Source organism: Mucor velutinosus (genome assembly GCF_035048745.1).
Source record: "Mucor velutinosus strain NIH1002 chromosome Unknown tig00001553, whole genome shotgun sequence".
Taxonomy (NCBI): Eukaryota; Fungi; Mucoromycota; class Mucoromycetes; order Mucorales; family Mucoraceae; genus Mucor; species Mucor velutinosus.
In genome coordinates, this window is record NW_027041930.1 from 1,542,315 (window position 1) to 1,562,410 (window position 20,096).

A 20,096-nucleotide genomic window follows, 5' to 3' on the forward strand; every position below is an offset into this window, starting at 1 on the left:
CTAGAATCCTTTGGTGCTTCAAACTCTCATCCAATCAAATCGCTTGAAAACTCCGCTGACCTTAAAAAAATTTTGCGAGGGTTTCCCCCTGTTTTGATGTGAGGCAAAATTTTAAGCGCCGCTATATAGCAATATAGCTGTTACTATCATCAAATTTCCCTCAGGTGCTAGAGCATGCCTTACTTACACCACCTAGCTTTAAATTCAGGCATTGAGACCCTCAATCATCACTAAAGTAAGTAGCGATAACCAAGTGGAGGCGGCCTATCTACCTCCTGGTGTCGGATAATGTCTTGTTGAGCTTCAGGGATAGGCACATCCACACAACGTAAAAAAAAGGTATGCTTCAAAGAAACATGATAATAATAAAAGAAAGAAGAAAAAAACATACTACTATAGGAGTATAGGAGTATAATAGTATATGTAATAAGCAAAGAAAAAAAAAGGATACTCACGCGCAATGAGTCAAAGAAAAGCATAACAAATACAAAATCAAAGATGTTTATAACAACTCATTGTTGTTGCAGCAGAAATACATACATGAGCAACGTGTATGGTAATAATCTGATGTAAAGCAACACAAACATGCAGAGTTGCAGGAGCAACAGCAAGTAGTATGAGTGTTTAATACAACATAACAACTAATATTGTTTCATATGAAGCAACAGAGGCAACACAAACAACAACCCACGGCCATATAACAAAGTATTACAGCGGTAATACAAGAATATAACAGTGCATGATGCTTGTTGTTCATATATACGAAGCAACAACATTACAGTTATTTGTTGAGCTGATCATATCACAGCCAACAAAAGAAAGAAAAAGAAAACGCAACAATGCAAACATTATGAATGCATTATCACGAAAAAGGAAGTAATAATACAAACGTTCAAAGAAGTTTTATATTATTGCGACCAGATGAAAAAAGATACTTACCACTTACCGCCACAACCCAATATAATAGACCAGAGAGCCAGCATACAGCAAAGACATCAGACCAAAGGATACGCAAGCACCAGGGAAAGACCACAGAAGCAACAATAGACCATTAAAGCGAGCACCACCAAATATGCAGCAAAAGACTACTAGAAATGGGTCCTCTTCCCAAAATAGAACAATTCACAGTATAGCTACAGTACAAGACGCGTTAACATTGTATCCTACGTCTACTAAGCTGTTGTCAATTATACTTGCTTTAGTTCCATCAACAAAGATAGCCTTGTTTCATTAGTAAAAGGTTTGCAAAATAGTTTAAAAAAAGGGGGGGGGGGGAAACGCTAGTAATATAAAAAGGAAAAAATGCTAATAAAAGATTGAGGTTGAAAACCGTCACTAGTCTCCATATAATATGGAGTAAGCACTGGAGACTTGACAGCTTGCTTACAGGACAGCAAAGCAAGATTGGGGTTAGCGGTTTCTACTACAAGGTTTGCCAACATCTTGTTTATCGATCGGTCAATTGTAATTAAGAGGTTGTATTTAACAAAGGTAGCAAATTTTGCGTTCCAATTTAGCTACACACTGAAAAGACGGTATTTCAAAATGTCCATAGCCCAGCCTTCATATTGCTCAAAATAAGGATCCATGGATGTCTAAAATCTTTCAATCTCAATAACATGCGATTATGATGATAACACTGCTTCCAGCTAAACCAAACCTAGAGTAGAATTCAGAGGAGAATCGAATGATACCAGTTTTAAATGGATTAACTCCAGTTATTAGCCTGATTTTTGATAGGATAGTTTTTGCAATTTTCTGATGGTTTTTAATAAATTGCCACATTTTTGTCATAAAAGCTGTACTTTTAATGCCTATTATAATGTAGAGCAAACGAAATCCTTTCGAATGAGCCCTGTCTCGAAGCTCTAGCATGACGCTATCAGGAGATATTCACTGATTTATACATTCAAAAAAAATGTCATCTAGATTTTTGCCTTGCTATTACAGGCAAATTCTGTCCAAAAGCCGATGATTCTGCACGAGGAATTTTTTTTATCGTATCTCGGGAAAGACGCATCGTATTTGCGTCGAACAAAAACTATTCAATAGCTCTACTTTGGATCTATTGTGCTGTGAAGGCTTTAAGTCTTAAATGTACGTTTGCTTTATGATTTTTCTCAAAATTGTGTATTTTACAAATTTGAAATAGAGAAAATGTCCAGAAATTCATGATAGAGTCATATTAGCCACGTAACTTGGTGCAGGATAAATAAAGTGCCTTAAATGCTACTAACTTTAATAGTGTATCTATAATTTCCATTCAAAAAAGCATCTATTTTCGATGTTTTCCAAGAAAAGTAATAGCTAAATCTGTACCACTTCACCTCCTATAGCATTCTCCATCGTGTAGACCTGCAAAGCATTTATTGTTTGAAGTCTTCTCAGTTGAAGCTGTTGTAGCATTAGCTCTCGTGTATTGATAATGCATAATAGGTCAGCCCCAGCCAAAACTGTCCAAAATCCACCGATCAAGGCTAGCTTTTGTTACAGTGGAGCTTATAAAACTCTTGTTGTGCGTTGCTATTAGTCATTCCACGTCTCAAGTTTGTTTACTAGAGTTGAACACCACATGAACGTTTCCGTGCTATTATCAAAAGAAAAACATTTGTTTGCCAGTGTAAACTCTAGTTTGGAAGTCCAAATCCCAATTCTTTGCAAGGAAGCGTTGCAGATACTTAAATAATGCCTCATTTTGTAGAGCAAACACAGAGTAGCAAGACTGAATTATTAATGCTTGGTTGAGTTTTGACAGTTGAACAAAGAATAGCGTCGAAACACTGGCCTTTTTGTTATAATATTATTACTTTGCTCTACACTGTACCCGCTATAATTATTTGGTAATCACTATAGCATCATCTGAAAATTTCTTTCTATGTTTGACAACCCCTCAAAGTAGTAGGCATATCATCTTTCTAATATAAAGTCGCTACTATCAACATAGGATACAAAAAGGCTGTTCCTTCCTCTTGCTGAGATGCGAAGCACAACTTCAACCTTTGCCAAACCACAATGAAGCAAGATATCAGCAAACGGCTTTGAATACAACAACGTTTCCCAACATTGTTTCCATCCATTTATTACTCATAATCACTTGTAACTAACAGACTTTCATAGGGACATCATGGTTCAACATCGCCTTATTTCCAATAATCCTTCCAATCTAAAATCCAATTACTCCATCGTTCTTCCTACAACCTGGTATAGGAGCATGCTACTTTCAAAGCGAAGTTCAATTCGAAATTCAAAGAGAAATCAAAAGAGAAATGAAAAGCGGAATAGAGAAAAGATGCGAGCGATGATTCCAATGTATAGCCCATGCTCTCAGTTACAAGCCATACTGGACCGTTTTACAAAGAGCAGGCCAAAATCAGGACTGCACTGACTGAATTGCGAAAACAGGGATTCAGTTAATCTACGTTCGCAGGGCATTACATATACAGTTGGGTAATAGCTGTAAAGTGTACTTCAATCCGTTGTAGTGAGCGACATTAAACTCGTGTCGCTTTCGCTACCATTTGTTAGCCCGTGCGTCCTGTTCATCAATTACTAATAATGCCCTCATAATTAAATGAAAATGGTTTAAAACCTTCTAAGTGCAACAAAAGCATTTCAATTTAGCATATCTGTGCAACTTTTGCATGACAAAACGAAACTGCGTTAAACTGCGAGCAAACATAAAGTGTTGCCATGCAATACAAGTTGCAACCTACTTTATTCATCATACAATGCGGCTTAATTGTACACCTGCACGACATGTTGAGCCACATAGCCCTTTTCATTTGTCAAGGAATTCATTCTTGCATCAAATTTGACAGCATAATACCATCCATCTGTGCTGGCCTCTGTCACAGCTAGCCAAGTACCTCTAGAAAACTGTAGCTCTTCTGATTTACCACTGTACCAGTCTGCTATTGCTAAAGCTGCATATGGAGTAAGTACATCATGTCGTAAAACTTTCATTTGTTATTGCTTATAGCCTACCCCAAAACAAGGTTGGTTGCACTCCCTGAACAACGTTGGTAGGTGGATGATAATATTCATTGCCGGCAGTGGCAGCAGTGGCAGGGTGGTAGCCATGGGTAATAGGCATTGCATGTGTGGATGAAGGGTTTGATGTAGGGTATTGAGGGTAATATTGTTGTTGCTGAGGTGGTAGTGGTTGATGCTGAGGTTGCTGCTGGTGTGGCATTGGATGATAGTGAGGTTGCTGCTGTCTGGATTGCGTAATGTAATTGTTATTTGCATGGTACATGTCTTGTTGAGGTACAGCGTTTACAGGACTTGTACTGCTGGATGTATGGTAAGACAGGTTATCCATGGTGAGCACGGGTTGTTGACGTTGTTGATGATTGCGGTGTTGCTGTTGTTGTGATGATATTCTTCTGCTATTTCGCTGAGATCTTCTACTATGCAAATTCACCGCTGGTAGCCCTCCCTCCGTTGCATCTATTACACTTTTTTTTGCCTGAGAAGAAGCGTCTTCTTTGCTCGCTGCCTTGTTATTTTCGAATACACCTAGTTCTTCCAACAAACTTTGATACGAAAAGTTACATGCTGCTTCCAAATCGGCTGATGGCTGGCGTCTACGCGTTGTTAAGCGGCGGGATGCTATATTCAAATCTCTACCACCACTGGCTTTCTTTCCGTTTGCATTGGCCACATCCAGGTTATCCTCCAAATCCAAATGACCCAAGTCAAACATATTGTTGCCAATAGCAAACACCACCTTGGCGCGAGGATCAATATTGATATCACCGTCTTCTGCGTCCTGTCTTGCCTTGTTTCTTTTGATAGGACTTTCTATCTCGTCTTCCGATGTATCTGTGGTGCTGGTAGATGACGTTTCAGGTACTACAAGCACTGGCGGTGAAGGTGGTTGTTGCTGATATTGCTGCTGCTGTTGCTGCTGCTTCACTGGCTTCTCTGCCTCTTTTCTCATCATCAATGGTGTCGAAATAGAAGGCAGGGGTTTGATGATACTGCGAATGATGGATTTGCGTCGTTCAGTTGTGCTTTTGCTAGGTGTTGGAGGCTCACTTATCTCTTGAGTGGACACGATAATGGATTTACTTCTTTGGAGTAACTGCGATGGAGCAGTGTCTTCTTGAGGAGGAGGAGGCAGAGCAACCGTTGGGTTTCGCACTGTCAATTCAGGTTTGGGTTTATCCACAGGAGACGTTTCTGCCATAAATTCAGCAGGCACAGGAAAGTCAGCAATGGTATGTTGTTGGAACGTTTTTGCTGGATCATCCATGTAATCCACAAATATCTCTGGCTCTGGAATCTTTGGCCCTGTGCCTTTCTCTTGTATAAACACTTGAATGTCTTGCATCGGATCATATTGATCCAGAGCTTTCCAAAAGCGTTCGTACGACTGTAAACAAAGTATGATACGTGTTACTAAAAACGGAAAGAATGAAGAGCGTGCAATTCCATTTTTACCTCTTGATCTTGACTGGAAGCCGTGGAGAGAACGTTGATATACATGGAGAAACTATGGTGCAAAAACTCCAGCCTCTTTTTCTCCATTCCTTGGTAGATCTAATCTCACATAAGAGTTCTGTGCTAGTGCTATAACAGAAAAGAAGACTTACATCACAGGCCATCTTCCAGGCCTTGTTCCATCCATCAGTGGCATCTGCTGCTTTGATACAAGCATTTCTGTACTCTTGCTCTTGCACCTTGATTTCATGCTGTGTTCTTTCCATGCGCTGCTTCATTCTCTCTGCTTCACGACCAGATACACTGGCAATCTGTGTCTGCATGGTGATCAATTTTGCGCACTCAGACTCGTATTTCTCTTTGGCTTTGGACAAATACTGCTCGCTGGATTGCTTATATCGATGGGCTTTCTCCACATTGGTGTGGGTCAACTTGCGCTTGTCTTTTTGCTCAAGGATAAAGTTGTCCAAATCGACTTCCAATCGGATCTTTATCTTTTGCGCAAGATTGAGATGAGCTTGTGCCGTCCATTCCATCTCTTGATGAGCGGAAGCGAGCAAGCTATGCAGAGTACTAAAGTACCTTCATAGTCAGCTGTGAGATCAGTTTGCAATGGATGAATGGCATCTTACCCCGTTTCCTCCTTGCCAATGCTTGATTTGGCGTGCTTCATGAGCTTGCGGCCAAACTCTTCATGAAGAGACGCTCTAGCACATCATGAATGAGTCTCTAATTGATAGAATACACAGCTATAGTGACATACCTCACATTGTAGAATGACTTGATCTCATCAAATGTCTTTTTGTTGTTGTTCATTTTGGCTGTGAGGACCTGAAATCCATCATCTTTGAGTCCCCAAAAGTTGTTTGCAAATATCTGTTCTGTCATGCTTGTCTAAATTGTGTAAAAGAGAGAAGAAGAAGAAGAAGAAGAAGAAGAAAGGACACTAAAGCAAGTTGCTTATTATGTAAATGCATATCTGAACAACAACAAAGCATGTCCTTTTTTGGATGAATGTGATACACAAAAGGGAAGCTTCATAGTATCGTATGTGTCTAATCCGTGACGCGACGAGTCTCTTTCATTCAAGAGGCGCGCGTGTGTCCCTCTTTTCCTTGTTTCTTTTTTTAATCAAGTTAATTAGAGTTGAATCATGGATACTATACCTGCAAAGAGAAAGAGATTAATCAAGAGCGATTCAGACATTGAACATGAAGAAGGAGAGCAGGGCGAGTTGTTGTCCAGCCAGCTCTCTGCTTCAGATCGCAAGGTGTCGTTTGCTGCTCCCACTAGCAAAGAATCTGCGCCATTTAAGGAACCTACACCGGTATCCACCACACCAGCTCCCACTCCACAGCCTACATTAAATGATACAAACACTAAGAAAAAGACGCCCCGGCTTGTCATGAAGAAGATGGTGTTGAACAACTTCAAATCTTATGCTGGGAGACAAGTGATTGGACCTTTCCACAAGGTATGCCTAAATGTGCTCTGACTTGACATTATGAAAACTAACAATATACCTCTCTAGTCATTCAGTGCCAGTAAGAAAAATCGACGCAGCAATACTATGTATAGTATCTAATCCCTTTTTTGATAGTTGTTGGACCCAATGGATCAGGCAAATCCAACGTCATTGATGCTCTATTATTTGTGTTTGGTTATCGAGCCAACAAGATGAGACAGGGCAAGTTGTCAGAACTTATTCATAATTCAGCAAAGCATCCCGACTGCAAACAGTGCTCAGTAGAAATCCACTTTCAAGAAATCATTGATGGCGATACACCAAAGGACTTTACAGTCGTACCCAACTCCACACTGGTCGTCGCTCGTCAAGCAAGTCGAAACAACTCGAGCAAATACGCCATCAACAACAAAACAAGCAGCTTCACAGAAGTAACGACGCTTTTAAAGGCAAGAGGCATTGATTTGGATCACAAGCGATTCTTGATTTTGCAGGGCGAAGTAGAGTCGATTGCATTGATGAAGGCAAAGGCAAAAGATGGATCAGACGACGGTTTACTGGAATACTTGGAGGACATCATTGGCACATCGAAGTACAAAGATCCCATTGAACAGGCCAACGCCAAATTAGAAGTACTGAACGAAGAAAGAGCCGAGAAATTGAGCAGAGTGAAATACGTGAGTCGTGAAATGGACGGCATGGAAGACAAGAAAGCAGAGGCAGAAAACTACTTGCAGAACGAAAATGAACTGGTGAAAAAGAAAAATGAGCTGTATCAAATCTACTCCAGTGAAGCCAACGAGAACATTGGTGTTGCAAATCAAGCCATTGAAGAGTTAAACACCAAACTGACTGAAGAGCACAAGAAATTCGAGTCGATTGAAAAGGAGAAATCTGACATGAACGCTGCTTATCAAGACACGGTGCAGGAATACAAATCGATTGAAGCTGAGAACCACAATTTAATCAAAAAGCAAGCCAAATACGAAAAGGAGCAAGTTGAAGTACGTGAGCGCAAAAACCATCTTATCAAAAAGCAAGACAAGGGCAAGGCTACCTTGGAAGCAGATCGCAAAGCTCGCATCGAGACTCAGCAATCCATTGAAAAGAACGCAGAAGAATTGGAACAGCACAGGCAGGAATTAGTCAAAGTAGAGCAGCAACTCAAAGAGGAAGAACAGAAACTAGATACCATTAATAGAGAGCTCAAGGGCAAAACAGACGGCTACATGGCTGAAATCAATGAGCACAAGCAAAAACTAGCGCCTTGGACTGAGAAAATCAATGAAAAGCAAAAGGCAATCGATGTCAAAAAGTCAGAGAGCGAGATTTTAGCTGAAAAGATCGCATCTGGTGAAAAGGCAGTGGAAAGTGCTCAACTGCAAGTGGCAAAACTGAAAGAATCCATCAAGAACAAGCAGAAGGAAGCGAGGAATCTGCCCAACGAGATCAAGGAAGCCAAGACTGAGCTGAGGGAACTGGAGTTGTATTTGCAGGATTTGAACAAGAAGGAAGCAGATAAGCGTATTGAGATGAACAATGCCAGACAAAAGGCAGATGAAGCCAGAGCCTCTATGCAGCAATCGCAAAGCAGAGGAAAAGTGCTGGATAGTATTCTGCGCATGCGCGATACTGGCAGAGTTGAGGGTATTTACGATCGATTGGGTAGCCTCGGTGTCATTGATGATCGCTATGATGTGGCTATTTCAACAGCTTGTCCTGCGCTAGATAATATCGTCGTGGAGACGGTGGAAGCGGGCCAAGCATGCATCGAGTACCTTAGAAAGAACAACTTGGGTCGTGCTGTTTTCACTGTGTTGGATCAACTTCGCCATCAAAACATGAAGGAAGTTAACACGCCAGAGAACGTGCCTCGTTTGTTTGATTTGGTGGAGCCCAAGGACGAACGATTTAGAGCTGCTTTCTACAGTGTGCTGCAAGATACTTTGGTGGCCGAGAACATGCAACAAGCCAACCGAATTGCCTATGGGCACAAACGTTGGAGAGTAGTAACAATGGATGGTAAACTTATTGAAAAGTCGGGTGCCATGACAGGTGGCGGTAATCGTCAATTGCGTGGTGCTATGAGTTCCGTGTTCAAGGATGATGGTGTCAGTGCAGATGTGGTCATGGAGCTCGAGAGAGAGCGTGATAGCGTTGAGAGAGATTACCGTATTGCTGCAGATGAGAAGCGTGCCAGTGAGAATGCCCTCAGAAGAAAGCACGAGTACTTGCCCAAGCTTGAAATGAACCACGAGAAGATCCAAATGGACATTAGTAGTTTGGAGAGCCAGCTCGAGGATGAGGAACAGCGTTTAGTAGAATTGAGGTAGCGTTTCAATAAGGTATTATAAACGAAGCTAATACTAACTGCCCTTATAGAGATCAAGTCGCTCCTAGTCCTGCTGATGTGCAGCAGCAAGAAGAGATTGAAAATGAAATTGTGCAACTGCAAGAGGACCTAGTTGAACTCAAGGAAAAGACGGTGGAGATAGACAAAGCCATTGCAGCTCTTCAGAACGATATTATGGAAGCTGGCGGTACGGACCTTCGAATGCAAACCATCTGTATCAATGATATGCGCAAGAAAATTGACAGCTTGAACAACAAAATTACCAAGAACATGGTAGCCAAAACCAAGGCAGAAAAAGACGTGTCTAAACTGGAGGCTTCCATTGTTAAATTCGAGCGTGAAAGTGAGCGATTTGAGCATGATTTGAAGGAATTGGATGATGAATTGGAGTCATGTGCTCAAATGTTAGAAGAAATCAACGAGCAAGTCAAGCAGGCAACAGAGGTAGCAGTTGATGCGTAGTTATACAAGTCAAAGACACTAAACTGATTTTGACGCAATGCAGGCCATGGACGAAAAGAAGCTTGAGATGGAACGCGTCAAGAAGGAATTAGACGACAAACACGACGCCATCAACAAGCTTCGTCAATCTGAAGTTGAGATCAAGAGCAAATTAGAAGACTATAAACGTACTTTGCTCGATAACCGAAAGAAGGCAGATCATTGGGAAGGGCAACGCGACAAATTGGAGTTACAGCGCATTGACGAGGAGCCTGATGAGGATTTGAAGCTGGAAATATTCCATGGAGAGCATTTGGAGGAATTGATTCAATCAAAGCAAGCGATCAAGATGGAAATTGCAGAGATTGAAAGTAAGTAGTATCCTTCACTACCTATGGCAGATGATACTGATCCCTCTGAACGCAGCATTTGTACAAAATGCCAAGCCCAACCTGTCTGTGCTTGATGAATACCGTCGTCGTAGAGGTGAATACAATGAGCGAAAGGCTGATTTGGACTCGGTGACAGCCAAGCGAGATGAAGTCAAGGCAGAAGTAGAGACACTGCGCAAAAAGCGTCTGGACGAGTTTATGAGTGGCTTTAATGTGATTTCTCAAAAGTTGAAAGAAATGTATCAGGTAGGCAGTTCAGTGCAAATGATGAGTGCTATACAGCAACTAACACTCTTTTCCAGATGATTACAATGGGTGGTAATGCCGAACTGGAGCTTGTGGACAGTCTAGATCCATTCTCAGAGGGTATCGTGTTTAGTGTGATGCCTCCCAAGAAGAGTTGGAAGAACATTTCCAATTTGTCTGGTGGTGAGAAGGTAAGTCCATACGACACGGCAGGATTCTCCATTACTCACATAAAACTCCAAACAGACCCTCAGTTCTTTAGCACTGGTATTCGCCTTGCACCATTTCAAACCAACACCACTGTATGTCATGGATGAAATTGACGCCGCGTTGGATTTCCGTAACGTCTCTATTGTCGCCAACTATATTGCAGACCGTACCAAGGACGCGCAGTTTGTCATTATCAGTTTGAGAAACAACATGTTTGAACTAGCAGATCGTCTTGTTGGTATCTACAAGACTAGTCATTGCACAAAGAGTATCGCCATCAATCCCGACATGATTGCTAGCTTGACATCTATACCAACCATTGCAAATTCAAGCTCTTCATCATCAAAAAGAGTATCGACACCACAAACACCATTACCGACAACGACAAGCTCTCAATTGGCCCAGAGTGCTTCTCCTTTATCGTCTTCTGCTACCGAACAGAATCAAGAAAAAAAGGATAACGTGAATCAACCACCCTCGCCTCAAGTATCTTCTGCTTAAGACCTAGTTGTAAATTCATTTGACTTTTTATGAATAAAACACTGTAAATATCTACAAAACAAGGCTATTTGAGCTTTGAAAGGCCTGAGAACTCATAAATGGGCCATTTGAGCGAGGACAATATGTTAATCTCGATTAGGTCTGCACTCTCCAAAAAAAAAAAAAAAAAAAAAAAAAGACGTATGTTGCTGCACTGTGTGAATACACCTAGCAAAATTGAGCGTTTCATCATGTGTTGCCATTATGCGAACATCTCGTCATCGTTATAAATGGAATTTTGCCAACGTAATGGCTGGTTGCTGTTTGACTCCGAGAGAGAGAAGAAGGAAGATTTCCATGGATTTCATGCAAAAATCATCGTTACGAAACCCCTCGCTTTAACTGTAAACTATATAAACAGGCTTTGAAAATCTAGATTTCTTCGTTTTTCAAACATTTTCATACACTTTTAATAATAATAAATACATAAGCATGCTCTTGTCTAAAATCGCACTCTCTGTATTGGCTATTGCTGGTGTTTGTTCTGCCTCTGATCGCTTCATGATCCGTAGCCCCACCTCTTCCAGATTGTTGGGCTTTACATATGAGAAGAAGCCTTTCTGGAAGGATAAATGCGAAGAAACATATGACAAATACCTCAAGGTGCAATCCTCTGGTAAAGGCGTTCATTTCAAATTGACAAACTGTGATGACAACGATTACTGTCACCTGGCCATCACCGATGGTGTTTATAAGGGCTATTGTCTTTCTGGAGATAAGAGGCCCGAATCAGAAAGCTGCAGTGATGAAAATGCCATTTACAAGGTCAATCTTGACTTTACCATCAGTGTCAAAGATGGCACTTATCTTGGTGTTGGCAATGAATACAAGGATGACTGCGCTGATTACCAATACGTTGAACTCACCAAAGAAAAGTATCACTGGTTGATTGATCATGACAAGGACTTTAACGGCCAAGATTATGAAGCAGAGGAGTATGATGATTATTATGATTACCCTTATCATCCCAGAGGTGGTCAACGCATTTTCCACCATTGCAGAGGTTAAATAGCTTTTTTTTTAATATCGAAAAATAATAAAAGAAATGACGATTAAATCATGTAATATTCGACAGTATGTCCCACATTGATGTATACACTTCGATCCTGTCATGATCTTGTCATTTTTGTTATATGTTGATGTTGCCGGACAGCATGGTTTGGTTTAACCGGACATGTGTAAGTTAAGTGTGCATTCGTGGCAATCCGACAACCATGATGATTGCGTTTTAGGTTGCCGCCCACACAGCGGGAAAAGCGATGCGAGAGCCATCAAATGGAGGCGCAAGGTGTATACTGTAATCCTCCTTTCTTTCCTTCAAGGCACATGGCTAGAGTAAGTATAGCTTGTAGCAAGCCATCATTTCATTTCAAGAATACAGCTCATCATGGTCAGCTATAATGGATGATTTACCAGACATTTGGATGAACATCATCGACATTCAACTTGCATCCAAGATCTATATCGACTTCCATCCATCCATCGATGGATCCAACGCTTTAATCCATACATCACCATAGCAGCCAGCACACTCATTATATTCAAAAGCCATGAATCAAGCAAGAATGGCGCTCTGATTTGCCACATCCCATCAGTCCTCGAGCATTGACATGTTTGCATGATTCAGATTCATGCGACACACCCATTCTTGAAATGAAATGATGGGGAGCCCCCATACAACTCATATATATATATATATATATACTCACACACGCAATTTGTATAGTTCACCGAATATCAGGTGGTTGGACGCAAGCTCCCCTCCGCTCAGGAAGTTGCCCCCAAGCTCTTCCGTATGCGTATTTTCGCCCCCAACGTTGTTGTTGCAAAGTCCCGTTTCTGGTACTTCTTGAAGAAGCTCCGCAAGGTCAAGAAGGCTGCTGGTGAGATCGTTTCCGTTAACGTTGTATGTATTGCAGGGTAGATGTCGAGAATTGACCAGAAATGCTAATTATTCATTTGATGCTAGATTGCCGAGAAGCGTCCTGAGCAAATCAAGAACTTTGGTATCTGGATCCGTTACGACTCTCGTTCCGGTACCCACAACATGTACAAGGAATACCGTGCCATGCGCCGTACCGAGGCTGTTGAGACCTGTTGTAAGTAATGAGAGAGAGAGAGAGAGAGAGAGAGAGATAAGGATGGTACTGATACAACTCCCTACAGACCAAGACATGGCTGCTCGTCACCGTGCTCGTTTCAGATCTGTTCAAATCATCCGTGTTGCTGAAGTCAAGGATGCTGATGTCCGTCGCCAATACATCAAGCAACTCTTGACTCCCAAGCTCGCTTTCCCCTTGCCTCACCGTCTCGCCAACGTCGAGAAGAAGCACCGCGCTCTCTTCGTCGCCAAGAGACCTACCACTTTCTACTAAACTATTTACCTCTTTTTCTCGCTCATGTGGTAGATGTTTTGCATGGATCTGTTATTTTTTTCATAAATAAAAAATAATCTCTAGTAGATGTAACACTAGCCATTCTATTTCGCTATACTCGATGATGGCGTTGCTCCGCGAGCTCTCGCCGAAGACACTTCAAATCAGAGATAATAAAACTTTGATATATCAAGTAGACTTTAAATGATCAATCAATAGTTAAAAAAAAAAGGTTATATCAAAGTTAGAAATGGGGAAAGTATCCCCACTGCATCCCTGCCCCCCTCTGTTTATACACTGATGTCAAGCGAAAAGAGAGTTCAAGTTTTATGCAGCGTTTGTACACCACATTCTCCGTTCGTGTCACATTTTCTGGTAGCAAACCTGTCATACCATTCGCTAATATTGCTCTTGCGATGGCGATATAAAGCTGGCCATGAGTATTTACATGACTTGAATAAGATCTACAGCGACTTTTTTGAGAGATTGTCATTGCAAAAGACACCTTTATAGGGAAAATTCCCAATAAAAACAAAGAAATAAGTGTTAAAGCTAAGCGATTATCCTCTCAAACGCATGCTCCTTATTTAATTAACATCGCAATCATCCTTGTCATCATCATTGTCATCATTAGGAAGCCATTCGGGCCAGCCAGTAGCAGCGCCGTCCGTCGCCCAAATTAATTCAGGCTCAGAATATTTCTTCTGCTCAACATTGGACGAATACTGTTGATTTTCGACTTGATTGAGCTATTTTGTGATATTCGACTATATAAGCTGTGATAATCATACAATGCTTCCTAATACATCCCTGGAGTGCTTTTCAATGCGCATCCAACGGTACCAAGTAGCACAGATGTCTTTAGTAAGCTTATTGAGCAATTTATAAAAATATGAAAAGAGGTTTCTGGCCAAAAAGTCGAAATTTTACATATTAAGGTCCCACAAAGATGATTTCAGAGGTTGCTTTAGATCGATAGAAACATTTTGATCTGATATACCATCGTAAAAGTCTTCATTATCAAGGTCAAAAACGCCATCGATTGATTTTCAATGAAGACCATGAGGGGTACCTCATGCTTTTTGGTCGAATTTTGGCCATATTTTTTTTTTGGCCCAGAGAGTTGAGCAAAGGTGTTAGCAAGTAGCTGCTGGATGATAGCAACTGTTTGGTTCTATTCTGGCTATTTAAAATGGCCTTGAATGCAAGAAAAAACAGCTCAAATGCGCTCAGATTTTGCTGTATCAGGGGCATTAAAGACTAAAAAGGGGCAATACCAGTATGCTGCTTGCCCGTATATGAAGTAGCTACGTGTATATGGATGTACATTATCACATAAGAATTAGATACACAGATAATATGAAGGGTTTTCATGTGTAAGTGGAGAGTCAAAATGAAAGTAGCAGTATTCTGATAAGATACGCAAGGGCAATCGGTAGCGTGAGCTGCCGCTACGCAAACACTCATTTATTATAATAAATGAATCATGGTGTATTTAAAGAGAAAGGGTTATATGCACAATGGAAGTGGGGATTATCAATAGTTACGATTTGGGATCCATGGCGTTGTGGAGCATATTATCTGTGGGTGTGTATGGATCATTTGCATAGTTGTAATTGCCGCTACTTAAAGTATATTCAAAGCAGGAAATAATTCTGACAGCCTTGTCCAGTTGTGAAAGAAAACTGGATATGAGCAAGGGTAAGTGGTAATTGGATATGTGCGATTTCACACATTGTTGTATACAGATAAGCTTGGGCGCAAGTAAGTATGTAGAAAGTAGCATATTTGCTTATGAAGGAAAAAAGGCGAGGATGCAAAAGGCAGATGAAACTCACTTGGAGCCTATACAACAGTAAAGGTAAAGATTTCTTTCGACTTTTGTGTTTATTGGATGCGGCCTTGGCCAATACTGTGGTGCTTTCCTTTTATTCTCACTGAGCAATCAGTCATATGTGGCCTCTACTTCACACCAAATCTTGATTTATCAATCCAGAATTATAGAGAAGAACTTCAGCTTCGTTAATTAATGCCACATCATGAAGTGTTCCAACTTCTGCTTCTTTGGATGATTTGTCAAGCTGGCTCGCATCTGAGGTCAGAAAGTGATCATGTCTTGTCAAATTGCTGGAATTTATCTTTGCTTTTAGTGCAGCAAAAAAAAAGTTGACAGCTAATGATTGTGTTGATGTGTTGAGAACACAAAATGTAAGTATATAATACAACAGAATATGCTCTCTTCCTAAAATATGCCTTACCTTGGCTTGATTTTGGCGATGTCTGGGCACGCTTCTTCTTGTAACTTGACCCTCAGCATCACTCTCAACATCACTCATCAACAATTGATTTTGAAGAACTAGAGTGCTGCTCATTCCAAACTCACTTGCCAGAGTATTCATGTGAGCAGAATGCGTGGCCAAGAAGCTGCGACGTGTTTTCGTTTTCTATACACAAACGTCGAAAAAGTTTGATGTAGTATTCAAGCAGAAAATTCGGGTTTTCATTCCCATTGTTAATAACCTTACCAGCAACATAGCGCATCAAAATCTGCATGAATCAGCTTTACCAAAATTAATATGCCTCCTATTGGAATTAAAAATTGCTTAAGCTACAGAGCTGCCTTTCCAGTAAATTGTAGCTACCAAAGATGTGATTTATGCCGTGTAAATAAATTCTATAAAACAATACATAACCAGATTTTACAGCTTTCAAGCCTTCATATCTTGACATGTAGACCTTTATGAGCCACCGGAATGACGCCAAACAATTGTACTTGAGTGGTAGCAACATCCTGACACCTTTGCTCGACTTTTTGGGGATCAAAAAACATGAACAAAATTCGACCAAAAAGCATGAGGTACTCCTCATGGTTTTCATCGAAAAGCAAACGATCGCGTTTTTCACCTTGAAAATTAAGACTTTTACTATGGTATATATCAAATCAAAATGTTTCTCTCGATCCAAAGCAACCTCTGAAACCACTTTTATAAGGTCTTTATATACAGAATTTCGACATTTTGGCCAAAAACCTTATTTCATATTTTACCAAATTGCTCAATAAGTTCAGTCAAAACATTTATTTTACTTGGCACTATTGGAAGCGCCTTGAAAAGTACTCCAAGAATGTATTAGGAGGCATCGGATAATTATCACAATTTACATAGTCGAATATCGTAAAATAAAATAAAGAAGTCGAAAAAAGACGAAATCTGTCCAATCTTGAACAGAAAAAAAAAAGCTGAGTGTGAATTAATTTTGGCGGCGGCTTGCTACTGGCTGACCTGAATGCCTTTCTGTTGATGGCAATGATGATTGCGATGCTGATTAAATGGGGATCATGGAATTGAAAGGACAATTGCTTAGTGCAAATACTTTTTTTGGGGAGCTTTGCTTCAGGGAGGTGTCTTTTGCAATGATAATATCTCAAAAAAGTCGCTACAGATCTTACACAAGTCCTGTATTTACTTATGGCCAGCCTTATGTCGTCATCTTGTTAAGAGCATCAGCAGCAGCGAATGATATGGCAATTCTATTATCATAAAATGGCGGTTGTGATGTACAAATGCTGGTACGATTACTGGCCATTCTCTTGTATTTCTTGAGAAAACCATGAATGAGATAGACTGCCTCTCTGAGATGAAGGGCCATTATATAGTTGTGGATGATGCGTTTATTCACATTGTATCCATGCTCTAAAGAAATAGATGAACGTATAGCTAGGAGAAGCTATAATCTTATATCCCTTCCATCCTATTTTCCGGAACTCAACCCAATCGAGCGCAATTGTTACGAACAAAGTCAGGCGTAGTAAGTTTGGGGACAAGGAGAACCTAGCTGCCTTCCAATTATCTCTAAGCATTTGTATAGCATTCTGTGAACGTCTTTGAAAAGTGTTTAATAGAGAAGCATATCAAAATAACACTCAATAAATAAAAAATTGTTCAAAATATCGAATTTCAGCCGTCCTTTGAGAAAATAAAACATGCTGGAACGATTGTTTGTAAAAGAGACTACAACATTGGCTAGTGACGACTAACGCATTTGTTTATCATTCATAATGACGCTTTGTTGTGGCGATCACTACTCCTTTCCCCCGACCATTTTTCTTTGCATTTACTAGAATAGAGAGCCCTGATGTTTCGACTTCAAAAGCACTTTTGTTCTTCGAGAATTCACTACATTCGACGTGGACTATCAGCGACTTGCTGTCAATACTCTTCAACTAGAATAAACAGCAATAAATCCAACACAACGACCACTACATTTACATCCACAAAAACTAGTAAAAACCCCCTTTTATGGTCTGTGCCCTTCCTCAGTAGCAGCAGCAAGGACGCTAATAAAGATGACTCAATACAAGATACCACCAAAGAGCAGCATGAAGACGACAATGCCTTCATTGCATCACTCATGTCCAACAAGGCCTGGCTATCGGGCAAAATAGATTGGATTGATTTCCCCTCGGTCGATGCCATCAATGCCAAAATACAGGAACTCTATCCACAGTTCAGCTTACAATTCACTCATCTGCGAGAAGGCTATGCAAAGATGTGGGATTACCTCACCATGGAAGAATTCAGAAAGATTGTGGAGCAAGTCAAGAAGGAAGAAAATGACATTCGAGTGTACCCTGAAATGGCAAGGGATGCTATTGTGAGGTGGTGCTTTACGAAAAGTGATCCTATTACTGCCATAGACTAACGCATGATTGTAGGGAGGGTGCTGCGCTATCAGACGAAGAAAAGGACTTTATCACCAAGAGAAAGCTCAAGCAAAAGAGAGCATTCGCAGATTTTATTGGCGAAGATCCAGAGAACATTGATGTCAGGGACATTCCCATTGTGGGGTTAGCTTCTAGTGGTGGCGGCTATCGAGCCATGATAGGACTGAATGGCTATTTGAACGCCATGAAGAAGTCAGGCGCTTTGGATTGCACCATGTATTTTACGGGCATTTCAGGCTCGTGTTGGACCATGGCCCTGTATTACAACCAATTAACAAACGCTGATCCGGTGCGCATGGAACAACATTTCGAATCACACTTGTCAACACATTGGGCAAATATGTCTAATTTTATCAATATTTTGACAGCATCACCTGAGAAGAGCAAACTTCTGCTGCAAGGAGCCATCCAGAGATACAATCAACAAAACGGTGATTTGAGTTTAGTGGATATATTTGGTATGCTGATGGGCGGCACTTTGCTGACCAAGAAACCGCCTGCTATGAAGGACCCAGAAGATCAGCAGGAAATGAAACAGCGCATGAGAGAGGATGATACCATGGAAGAAATGGACACCAAACGAGCCATGCATTTGACAGGACAGGCAGAGTTCTTGAAGGATGGATCAGAGCCATTGCCCATCTACTGTGTGGTGCGTCATGACATTGCGTATGGAAAGACGTTTGAAGAAAGAATCGAGGAATTGAAAAAGATGACATTCAAAACTTCGCAAGAAAAGAAAGAACTCGATACGTTGGAAAAGAAGGCCGATAAGTTTGAGGATGAGCAGCCAAATGATGCTTATCAATGGTTTGAGTTTACACCGTATGATATGGGCTGTGAAGAGATTGAAGGTACGATATGAAAAGGGTTGAGAGGGTTCACCTGCTTACATTACTTGGCTGTATAGCTTGGATTCCTATGTGGGCATTTGGAAGGCATTTTGAAAAGGGTAAAAACACCGAGAGATTGCCTGAGCAAACACTGGATATATTGATGGGGTAACGTAAATGAAACATAAGGAGAGTAAGATAGATGGCATTCTAACTGACTTGCTGCTAGTATGTTTGGATCTGCCTTTGCCGCAAGTTTGGTCCACTTTTATCAAGAAATTCGAAGCTTCTTACCTTCTGGCTCCTTGGACAAGATTGACGAAGCTATTACTCGATACGAATCATCCATGTCAAGCTATCATCCCATCTCGCCCTCCTCTTTCCCCAACCCATTCTACAAGCTGCCCAACACCTACACCATTGAAGGCGAAGAAAAAGAAATCAAGCGACCTGAAGCGCTGGTCGACTCCAAGGAACTGTATTTGATGGATGCTGGCATGGACAACAACATTCCCTTCTACCCACTGATGCGAGAAGGCCGCGATGTAGATGTGATACTGGCAATTGATCTCAGTGCTGATATACAAACCGCTACTCACTTTGATCGCGCCGAGAGTTACATCAAGAGAAGAGGCATTCAGGGATGGCCCACAGGTGCTGGATGGCCCAAGAACCACGACCACAGCGAGGACAAGTATCCTTTGGGATCCTGTACTATTTTCGATTCGGAGGCCAAGGAAGAAGTAACTACCACATCCAATACAACACACACAAGAAAGAAGCAACCCGTTACCTTGGCCTACTTTCCATTTATCGTCAACAAGGCATTTGATCCTGATTTTGATCCTCAAGAAGAAGAGTATTGCAGCACATGGAACTTTGTCTATACACCTGAACAGGTCAAGAAGGTAACAGGCTTAGCGGAAGCCAACTGGGACGATAGTACAGACAAGATCAAGCAAGTACTGAGAAAGACCTGGGAAAGAAAGAGAAGAGAGAGAATAGAGAAAGAATAAAGTAAATTTACAGAATGTAGATGTTTATTTGTACATGGATATAGTTATTAGTAGCTT

At 41.0% G+C, this 20,096-nt stretch overlaps 5 protein-coding genes across 5 annotated transcripts; 4 read left to right on the forward strand and 1 right to left on the reverse strand.

Moving 5' to 3' along the window:
* Nucleotides 1–3,735: 3,735 nt before the first annotated feature.
* ATC70_007861 (uncharacterized protein) lies at nucleotides 3,736–6,333 on the reverse strand (the record flags this gene model as incomplete). Its single annotated transcript, XM_064827118.1, has 6 exons — nucleotides 3,736–3,923; nucleotides 3,985–5,377; nucleotides 5,446–5,544; nucleotides 5,598–6,027; nucleotides 6,078–6,152; nucleotides 6,209–6,333. 6 exons carry the CDS (start codon nucleotides 6,331–6,333, stop codon nucleotides 3,736–3,738), a joined length of 2,310 nt encoding a protein of 769 aa, XP_064676175.1.
* Nucleotides 6,334–6,598: 265 nt separating this feature from the next.
* On the forward strand, nucleotides 6,599–11,053 carry ATC70_007862 (uncharacterized protein; the record flags this gene model as incomplete). The annotated part of the gene is made up of 8 exons (XM_064827119.1): nucleotides 6,599–6,919; nucleotides 6,977–6,989; nucleotides 7,046–9,239; nucleotides 9,293–9,707; nucleotides 9,769–10,075; nucleotides 10,131–10,342; nucleotides 10,399–10,533; nucleotides 10,589–11,053. The coding sequence occupies 8 exons, from the start codon at nucleotides 6,599–6,601 to the stop codon at nucleotides 11,051–11,053; spliced, it is 4,062 nt and encodes a 1,353-aa protein (XP_064676176.1).
* Nucleotides 11,054–11,524: 471 nt separating this feature from the next.
* Nucleotides 11,525–12,100, forward strand: ATC70_007863 (uncharacterized protein; the record flags this gene model as incomplete). Its single annotated transcript, XM_064827120.1, has 1 exon — nucleotides 11,525–12,100. One exon carries the CDS (start codon nucleotides 11,525–11,527, stop codon nucleotides 12,098–12,100), a length of 576 nt encoding a protein of 191 aa, XP_064676177.1.
* A 318-nt stretch (nucleotides 12,101–12,418) lies between these two features.
* On the forward strand, nucleotides 12,419–13,467 carry ATC70_007864 (uncharacterized protein; the record flags this gene model as incomplete). Its single annotated transcript, XM_064827121.1, has 4 exons — nucleotides 12,419–12,427; nucleotides 12,819–12,998; nucleotides 13,062–13,191; nucleotides 13,259–13,467. 4 exons carry the CDS (start codon nucleotides 12,419–12,421, stop codon nucleotides 13,465–13,467), a joined length of 528 nt encoding a protein of 175 aa, XP_064676178.1.
* A 4,134-nt stretch (nucleotides 13,468–17,601) lies between these two features.
* Nucleotides 17,602–20,039, forward strand: ATC70_007865 (U6 snRNA-associated Sm-like protein LSm1; the record flags this gene model as incomplete). Its single annotated transcript, XM_064827122.1, has 4 exons — nucleotides 17,602–18,125; nucleotides 18,182–19,044; nucleotides 19,101–19,191; nucleotides 19,253–20,039. 4 exons carry the CDS (start codon nucleotides 17,602–17,604, stop codon nucleotides 20,037–20,039), a joined length of 2,265 nt encoding a protein of 754 aa, XP_064676179.1.
* Between the last annotated feature and the right edge of the window lie 57 nt (nucleotides 20,040–20,096).